Below are 10176 nucleotides of genomic sequence, written 5' to 3'. Positions count from 1 at the left end.
GCTTTAGCTTGAGGACATCAAACAAACGACACGGAACTAGAGCGCACGTTCTAACGTGCGCCACGAACGGCAAGTTGTATGATTCTTAACTAAACACACAGTTCGTCTCTCACCGGCCGCTTCTCCAGCTTTTTATGGCTGCACCAGTGCTGCTTCTTCAACGTTTATTCTGCTGGTTCGTTGCTGCTGCTGGACGCACGCTCTTTAGTTTGTCCCTTTCCAGCTTGGATTCCTGCCCTTCTTTCAGGTGCGTTGCTTTTAAAGATGCAGCGAAGCTGATTAGCAATTAGAGACTGATTTCAGACAGCTGCCACTCTGTCAATCAGCCCGACTTTTTAACCCCTTGATCTCCTGTGAGGATTTTTTTTTTTTTCTTGCAATGCACCCTTATGCACCCCCGTATAACCGGGCCTGGGTCCACTGCCGGCGCGGTAGATCGTCTCCTCAAATGGCGCTATCTCCTGGGTCCCAAATGTAATTTCTCTCTTAAATTATCTCTTGTCTGAAATGATCAATGGGAGACTTGTGGCTTGTACTGATTAAGGGTTTAAAGTAGAAATACTACTAAATACACATACTGAATTTAAAAGTAAATGCACTTAGTTACATTTCACTAGTGGTAGGCTACTGATAGTGAAACCTGAAGAAAGTCCACTGAATCACTCCCAGCTTCCTTCTGTTTCCCAACAGGTTGAAGTCTACCGCTCATAAACTGTGACTCACACAGATTATACATCTGTATATTCTAGCTACTATAACTACTGACAGCTTGATAAATAGAGGGACAGTACAGATATAAGACTTTATTATGTGCTCAAGTTACGGGAAATCAAACTTTAAAGACAATCTGAGATTCTGCTGAGGTAAAACCATGGGGAGCTGGGCTAAACTGAAGTCCTCCAGCTGGGCTTATCACACTGCAGTCCTGTCGCTTTATGGGTTCTTTGCCTACTGCAGAGTAGCAGAGCCTTTTCTCACACCATACCTGATGGGACCAAACAATAACATCTCTGGAGAAGTGGTAAGCATGTCAGACCCGTACATGAACCACACGTAGAGTCACTGAAGGCATGTCGAGGACTTATATTTTATTAGCAGCTCTTAGATCTCTTCTGCTCTGCCGGCTCTAGACAGGAGGCAAAAACAATATCAGGATATTTAGTTAGTGGTGAAAGACGTATTTAGATCCTTTACTTAAGTAAAAGTAGAAATACTCTGCTCTGAAAATACTTCATTACAAGTGAAAGTCCTGAATTCATAATGTTTCTTATTAAGTAGAATGATCGCCGGCTAAATGAACTTCAAGTATCAAAATCAAAAAGTACCCATGGCTGTTTTGAAAATATTATAATATTATAGAATAATACATTATTCCTTCCTACTTTTTTAAAATATATTGGTAGTAATGTACTGCATTGTATCACATAGAAATGTCATGTGTGTTTTATGTAAACAGTAGCTGGCAGGGGCGGACTGGCCATTGGGATTACCGGGAGTTTCCCCAGTGGGCCGGTGCTGTGTGTGGGCCGGAGGGCCAAAAAAATCCTACCGGCCCACATTTGTAAGTGTTCTGGCCCAGCCCAGCCCAGCCCAGTGGGGTGTGGCCAGGGTTGGGTTGTAACGGAATACATGTAACGGCGTTACGTAATCAGAATACAAACATCAAGTAACTGTATTCAGCTCGTGTTACATTTGAAAAACGAGTAATCTGATTACAGTTACTTTCGTAAACCTGAAGTGAATACATTTTGGATTACTTATTGGAATTATTGGTGGAAAGATTTCCTCACAACATTTAATATTCATTACTAAAGGTACAGCCTTGTCTGGTGCCTTGCTCAAGGGCACCACGGCAGGGCAGGAGGTGAACTGGGACCTCTCCAAGTAGAAGTCCACACTCCAAATAGGTCTGGTCGGGGACTTGAACCGGCGACCCTACGGCTCACAGTCCCCTACTGACTGCCATAGATTTAGTCCCTAACTTTGCTCTCAAAGTGGACCAGATTGATGCATTTAACTTCAACATTTAAAAAAAAAATCTTCCCGGGGGAGCTTGCCCCCGGACCCCCCTAGAGGAGGGGAGGTCCACCACCTGCCCACACCCCCTGCTAAATTGTCTCACCCACATTGAGGATGCTTCGTACGTCGCCCATGTTTTATTCCATGTGTCAAGTCAGGCAAATTGGTTCCAAATGTTATTGCATCAATGATCTGTTAACATTAAAATCACTAAATATATGCCGTAACTATTTTGCTCTAGGCAACTCAAGGGCTAAATGTGATTACTATATGAATAATTGTCCAAAATAACATTAAAGGCATAGGTTTTTTTTGTTAATTAACATACTTTCGTCGCCGGCCGGCCGATACATGCCGCGCATTAAGTGGGCCTGTCTGTCAATTAATCCCCGGGCCACTTTTCCCCCCAGTCCGCCCCTGGTAGCTGGTAACTATAAGGGTCAAATAACTGTAGTGGAGTAAAAAGTACAATCACTGTTCAAAATGTTAGGGAAGTGTAAAGTAGCATCAAATGGAAATAGTCAAGTAAAGGATGACAACATAGTACTTAAGTACAGTGATGTCCTGAGTTACTTCCCACCACTGTATCTGATAGGTGACCAACTACCTGTTCCCGATCTGGACCTACTCCAAGCTGGCGTGTCTTTTGCCCGTCTTCCTCCTGACGGACTTCCTGAGGCACAAGCCCCTCGTCGTGGTGCAGGGTCTCTTCCTGGTCACCAACTACGTCCTGCTCTGCTTCGCCCCAGGGCTGCTCGCTATGGTCTTCCTTCAGGTACACAATACAACTGATGAATATAAAGATGATTATTATTATTATGTCTCTCATCATGTTACTTTTTTTAAATCCTTTTTTTGTTCAGTTTTGAGCTTTATTTTGGAAGCGGCAGTGCGTTTTCCCTATTGGATCAGTTTTGGGCTGCAGCGCATTTACCACCGTCAACTAACTTCTAAAGATAGATTACAACATGTTGTGCATTGCTGTTAAAAGGTGCTTCATCATAGGCTCTCATTTAAACTGTTGCATCCAACCAACAGGTCAACTATGCTGTAGTGACTTCCACTGAGGTGGCCTACCTTTCCTACATCTACAGCGTGATTCCCATTGAGAATTACCAAAGAGCCACTGGCTACGTGCGCAGTGCCATGCTGGTTGGATATACGTTTGGAGCGAGCCTGGCCCAAGTGCTGGTCTCCGTGGCAGGTAGGGCCTTTACCGATAAGAAGAGCAATGAGATTTTTCTTGATTCTTGAAAAAAAATTGAAAGAATATTCCGATTTGTTTTTGCCGTAAACATATGAAGATGATCAGATAGCCTAACTGAATATACATAAACAAATATTAGATAAATATCTGTATTTGAGGCCGATTTAGATAATGGATACTCTTAAAGACAGATAAAGATTTCCTTTTTACGGAATGTCTTCAACAATTCGAGCGAGCACTGATGAAGTATGAACTCTAATCCACAGAATTGGATTTATTCTACCTTAATGCGATCACTCTGAGGACTGTAAGCATGGCTCTCCTCATCTCCTTCTGGTTGCCCATGCCCCAGAGGGGTCTGTTCTTCAAAGGGAAAAAGGATGCAGCTGTGGGCTCCAGTTCCCATCAGACCGGGCCTCTGGGAGCAGTGATGGATAAGGAGGAGGTCGGCTCCAGGAAAGAGAAGATGGAGCTTGATGGCAGCGGAGGATGGCACAGCTGGGGAAATATGGCCACTGCAGGCCATCTACTCTGGAAGAGCTTCAGGGAGACGTATTCTTCAAGGCAATTTATTTCTCTCATATATTTTAACCATGAACCTTTAGTATGGGGGTTATTCCCTATCTTTATTCAAGAGCGTGGTATTTAAATTTGAGAGCATACTTTATTGATTTCTTTCCCTCAAACCCTGTCCTCGCACTCAAATAGTGCCTGCTTGCACTTAGATTTGCTCTGCTTCTGCTCAAACTGTGCGCTTGCACTCAGATATATTGCTGTTTACAGATTTGTTCTGCTCTCAGATTTATTCTGTGCGCGCTCGAAACTTTTGTGCAACAATCCTGTCAAAATCCCTCAACCAATAGGAGGCCAGGTGTCCTTGCGGATGCGTTCGCTTTAGTTATTACAGCGTCCCGTAAGGGCGGTTACTTTGGTTTATAAACTCCCGCCCTCCACGGCTTTATAACATAGCATGCACTTGTTTTATTTTAGTCCCAGTTCGTCACTGAACGTAGCTATTATGTAAGGTATATATCAAGCGGCAAACTCTGGGGAACAGCCGGGAAGCCAATACGGAAGTGCCACACACTGCAGTTCATACATGGGCCGCTAGGGACTGGCTGCAAAAAGGAGCAATTTCCATAGACCCCCATGTTAAAATGCCCAACTTTACAGCAGAAACATGTTGCTACCCATGGATGCAATAAATATTATTATCGATATAGTTAGATTACACCTTCATGATTATGAATCTGTGAGTGAATTGTTTTCTAACACGACCCTTTTATTTATATTAGGTCTTAAAGTGTTTGCATACATTAGGGCGTGGTCACCTTGATGGACACGTACATGCCTCACTGTCAGCTAACAGCAACTTGTCCACTCTGCTAGGCTACAACCATAGAGGCTACAACGTTAGTTAGTCATAGTACTGTACTTGACCCTTTAGCTTTAGCCGTGTTCGGTGATTGTGCCTTTTAGGCAATATTGTTACAAATACCAGACAATTAAAATGTCGTGCTGTGCGCTTGAACGTACTAACAGAACTTCCAAGAAGTCTAAAATGATAATATTATACATGTTAACCCCGTTCGCAGGTGTTTGTGTGCTTGGTAGCTTAGCTTGTTACTTATTAGCCAGCTAAGGACATAACTCTTTATGCATACATATACATTTTAGTTTATGATTCAGCCTTGGGTAAGACTTTTATAGTCTATGGCTATGACGCCCATAATGCTAAACGGGAGCAAATGTTAATAGGGGACCCAATTATCCCAGTGGTGGCCGCCGGAGCTAACGGAGCCGCAGGGGGCTAGCTCCAGCCGGCGTCCCGGAGCTAGCCCACTGCGGCTCCGTTAGGTCCGGGTGGTGGAGTCTCAACGTGTGAATGACAAGCATTAAGAATAACAATATATAGCTAATTCTCTTGCAGATTGTCTCATTTGATTATGAATGTAACGTTTATATAGGGGAACTACACTGTTAGCAGTAACTTGGTATGCATGTATTTCATGTTAGCTTAGCTTCTTATCCTGAGCTAGCTCTGTTTACTTCCGCCTCTTTGCCCTTATTTGGAGCAGGCGGGATTAGACTCTGACGTCACAGTCGAGCCGTTAGTGGCCGACTCCGCCTACTAAGGGCTTCACGGCAACTCTGCAGAATCCTATGGGTGACGTCACGGACACTACGTCCATTTATATATACAGTCCAGGGTTTCCGCTAGGATTTTTTCTCGCCGGTTAAATGTCCGGGCAGAATTTATTTTACCGGACTAATTTGAAACTTACCGGTCATATTTCAATAATAATAATAGTTGTGTAGCAGAGTTTCCGTTAGCAGGTAATTACCGGACTATGAGCAGATATGCTTCAGTTTAAAACTCAGTTCACGGGCTCATTTTTATATTGCTTCAGTTTATAATCGTAACAGATCGAAAAATTCAGATTCATTTTTCAATAAATGATTCCACAAACAACAAACAACATAATTATTACATTCAAACAAACTACTTGTAGTAGATAACGTACATTATTCAGAAGTTTACATCAACTTTGAATAATAACACGGGAGAAACGGATCCTCTCCCTCCCCCTCTCCCTCTCTCTCCTGACAGCCCGTCAGTTTCTCAAGCAGCTCCTGCAGCGCGCTAAACAGTGGGCGGGGCTTCAGGTGATCCTGCAGAGCTGCGTGTCTCGGTCAGACTCAGCAGCTGATCTGATCTCTCTCTCGCTCCGGTTACACTTCACTCGCGTTTATGTCCATATCGATCAGATCCAGCTCTCCTGATCGGCCTCTATAGAGAGCACCGATCAAACTATTAAGAGTGAATATCGACGATAATGACCGGCGGCCGATCGATCGGAGCCTCCCTAATTATTACCAGACATTTTGACCGTCAGGTTTTGAATTTACCGGTATTTTATAAATGTTACCAGCTAAAAACCGGTAATTACCGGCTAACGGAAACCCTGATACAGTCTATGGTATATATATACTAACTGTGCTTACCCCCCCCAAAAAAAGTTGTACAGTGAAGTACATATTATGTTTTAAAGCCGTGGAGGGCGGGAGTTTATAAACCAAAGAGTAACCGCACTTACGGGACGCTGTAATAAGTAAAGTGAACGCACCCGCAAGGACACCTGGCCTCCTGTTGGTTGAGGGATAGGATTGTTGCACAAAAGTTTCGAGCGCACACAGAATAAATCTGAGAGCAGAACAAATCTGTAAACAGCAATATATCTGAGTGCAAGCGTACAGTTTGAGCAGAAGCAGAGCAAATCTAAGTGCAAGCAGGCACTATTTGAGTGTGAGGACAGGGTTTGAGGGAAAGAAATCAATAAAGTATGCTCTCAAATTTAAATACCACGCTCTTGAATAAAGATAGGGAATAACCCCCATACTTTAGTGAGCATACACTCGTTTGGCACGTCTTTATGATAGTTCAATGTATTTTACTGCAGCAAATGAACACATCATCTCTTCATCCTGATTACAATCAGTTTAAATAATGACCACCGTGCAGGAATGTCATCTATTGGTCTCTGTGGTGGGCTCTGGCCACAGCTGGATACGAGCAGATTTTCAACTACGTCCAGCTCATGTGGGACCACATAGAGCCATCTGCTACATCATCCATCTACAACGGGGCGGTGGAGGCTGCCTGCTCCCTTGTGGGTAGGAATCGCTTTAAGTCTGTAATAATAGAGAGAGATAAACATAAAGAAAGAAAGATACATTTTGGTGCTCCTATTTCTGGTTGGAACATATTTGAGCCTATTCATTCTGATTCAGTATCATCATGTCAAAACAGGATGAACAATCATGAACTAAAGTTGGGAGTTTGCTCAGAATAATATGCACAAAAGCACCTGTAAAAAATAGTGAAAGTTGCCTTTTTGACACTGAAATCTCACAGAAGATAAGATAAGTAAAACAAAAGAATTAAGTTAAAGAAGCCCAATGTGCTTTTTGGGAGTTTCACTTTGCTATGGTGTGTTAGGTTTATGGGACTCCTTTGTTTATTATATCCTAAGGGGCGGGACATCTGTAAGTGGTTGACCAATCACAACAGAGCCGGCCAGCTAACCAATCAGAGCAGACTGGGCTCTGGTTTCAGACAGAGGGTGAAAAGAGGTGCTGCAGCACAGGCAGTATGAGAAAAATAAAGAGCTTTTTGAACATTAAAGCATGGAGACATGTAGAGACACTACATACTGATATACACCTGAACATCAGCAGGAGAGGACTCTTTAAAGTAGAGACACTACAAACTGATATACACCTGAACATCAGCAGGAGAGGACTCTTTAAAGTAGAGACACTACATACTGATATACACCTGAACATCAGCAGGAGAGGACTCTTTAAAGTAGAGACACTACATACTGATATACACCTGAACATCAGCAGGAGAACTCTTTAAAGTAGAGCCACTACATACTGATATACACCTGAACATCAACAGGAGAGGACTCTTTAAAGTAGAGACACTACACACTGATATACACCTGGACATCAGCAGGAGAGGACTCTTTAAAGTAGAGACACTACATACTGATATACACCTGAACATCAGCAGGAGAGGACTCTTTAAAGTAGAGACACTATGATATACACCTGAACATCAGCAGGAGAGGACTCTTTAAAGTAGAGACACTACAAACTGATATACACCTGGACATCAGCAGGAGAGGACTCTTTAAAGTAGAGACACTGCATACTGATATACACCTGAACATCAGCAGGAGAGGACTCTTTAAAGTAGAGACACTGCATACTGATATACACCTGAACATCAGCAGGAGAGGACTCTTTAAAGTAGAGACACTACATACTGATATACACCTGAACATCAGCAGGAGAGGACTCTTTAAAGTAGAGACACTACTGATATGAACCTGAAAATGAGCAGAATAGGACCCTTTGAACTATGTTATTGGTCTGTGTAGAGTGGTAGGGTTTGTACTTAAGAATATGAATAGAAATAACAATACTAACATACTGTCGTTGCTGCTATATTGTACTGCCATGTGGTAAATACTTGTGTATGCTGCTCTTACTATTTTGCACTTTTTGCATATCATGTATTTTGTTTTTGCTATGTTTGTAAAATGTACTTTTCTTAAATGTTTTATGTGAGGGACTGCGGATGGAAATTAGCTCAAAGCTAAATCTGGCACTGTTGACACATTTGAATGTTTTAAGTGTTCATTACTGTGCATGGTCCCTGCCAAATAAACAATTAAATAAAAATAAAAATACGATAAAACACTGATCAGCTGAATGAACATAATACGTAAGAGTAGTTACATGAAAGTATGTGCAGGTGCGAGTGAAAGTCGTATACATGCAGTGCAGGTTGCTTTCACATGGGTTACATGGTTAACCCTTGATTGTGCATGTTTTATGGGGACTGCAGCACAAGCACATTTTATCGAGTAAAGTGGAAAAAAAGAGCAAAAACAATGTAATTAAAAACGGCTATGTCTGATGGAACGTGGACCTATAGCTTGCTATTGAAAACTTGGAACACGTGAATTTAGAAAGGGAATGGCAGCACCATGGCTTTTGGTTTACGCTCAACCTGGCTCAGCATGAGAAGAAGACGAGTAATTCCTTCAATTAAGGAGATAGAGATAGGAGTTAATGGATTCTCAGATTATTGCTGATAGTGGATTCCAAGAGCCGGGTGAAAGCTGCGGAGGCTAAAGAAACGTGTGTGCATATAAATGCGTTCAAATAAATAAGTGTAAGGATGAATGAAGCATGGAGGAGGTGTTGTCCACGGGAATACCTTACCGATGATTAATAACCCCTTCTGCTCTGTGGGACAGGTGCTGTAGCAGCCTTCTCCGTGGGCCACCTGAAGGTGACCTGGGCGGTGTGGGGGGAGCTGGCGCTGGGCTTGTTCTCTGCAGTGGCGACGGGTGCTGTGTTTCTCATGGCGCTCACCAGCAGCATCTGGGCGTGCTACGCTGGCTATGTCATATTCAAGTCCTGCTACATGCTCCTCATTACTATCACAACGTAAGCTCACTGTGGAATATCACCATGTCCGTTTCTTATTTAAAAAAAAAAAAAAAAAAAGATATCTGCATATGGAGGAACCAGTGGTGGATCTGATTTCTCCATTTTATTTAGTTTATTCTGGGTAGCTAACACTGTATTGGATTACTATGTTGTATTCAAGGGGGAGAAGATGGAGCTGGAGCTTAACACCATAAAATGAATGTAGTAGAGTGAAAGTAAAAATTGCCTTACAAATGTAGTGGAGTAAAAGTACTAAGTAGCATAAAGTGAAGTGCAAGCACCTCAGCATGTTACTCAAGTACATTAATTAAGTAAACGTACTTAGTTTTATTCCTCACGTTTTTTCTTTTTGAAATATTAATAACTTATCTTTTTAGATTTCAGATTGCATCTAACCTCTCCATGGAGTGCTACGCTTTGGCTTTCGGTATCAACACTTTTGTAGCCTTTTTACTACAGACCATTATAACACTTGTGGTCGTTGATGAAGCCACGCTGGGACTGGACATTGTGACACAGGTGTGTGCGTCAGGAATCATTTCTGTCCTTTTTATTTCAATGACAGAACACAAGGAATGTAACTCCAATTGGAGGAAGAACGTAAGATGTATTTTGGATAACTAAAATGTGAATAGAGGGCGACACCTTGTGGTTATCCTTCGCTATTACATGTAGACAGGTTTCTTGAAAATGTATGCAGTGCATGACTAAAGTAATGATGATTTGGATGACTGAGTGCTCTCCCTGCAGTTCATCATCTACGGCAGCTACTACGCCTTCATCTCAGCGCTCTTTCTGATCCGAGGGACATACACCGCCTGCACACATCAGAGAAATCCTGAACTCACACAAAGCAAGGAACACGAGTCCAGTGGGGATGTGATCTCTGCGGAGCGTTTCTGAACAACATCAATAAACTG

The 10176-nt window shown here is 42.5% G+C and overlaps 1 protein-coding gene across 1 annotated transcript; it reads left to right on the top strand.

Annotated features, from left to right (window-relative positions):
- The first annotated feature begins 871 nt into the window (after positions 1-871).
- slc19a3b (solute carrier family 19 member 3b) lies at positions 872-10159 on the top strand. Its single transcript, XM_034096768.1, has 8 exons — positions 872-1021; positions 2615-2794; positions 3058-3223; positions 3493-3790; positions 6750-6901; positions 9061-9253; positions 9634-9775; positions 10007-10159. The coding sequence occupies exons 1-8, from the start codon at positions 872-874 to the stop codon at positions 10157-10159; spliced, it is 1434 nt and encodes a 477-aa protein (XP_033952659.1).
- Positions 10160-10176: the final 17 nt, after the last annotated feature.

This window comes from Pseudochaenichthys georgianus, chromosome 13 (assembly GCF_902827115.2).
Source record: "Pseudochaenichthys georgianus chromosome 13, fPseGeo1.2, whole genome shotgun sequence".
Lineage (NCBI taxonomy): Eukaryota > Metazoa > Chordata > Actinopteri > Perciformes > Channichthyidae > Pseudochaenichthys > Pseudochaenichthys georgianus.
The sequence above is the reverse complement of the archived record's forward strand: the minus strand, read 5'-3'. Positions and strand labels throughout refer to the sequence as shown.

Bases quoted from the DNA above. Each gene is read 5' to 3' on its own strand.
- slc19a3b (XM_034096768.1), top strand. From the start codon at position 872: ATGGGGAGCTGGGCTAAACTGAAGTCCTCCAGCTGGGCTTATCACACT. The intron at 3,224-3,492 runs GTAGGGCCTTTA...TCTAATCCACAG, and splicing joins AGTGCTGGTCTCCGTGGCAG to AATTGGATTTATTCTACCTT. The intron at 3,791-6,749 runs GCAATTTATTTC...ACCACCGTGCAG, and splicing joins AGGGAGACGTATTCTTCAAG to GAATGTCATCTATTGGTCTC.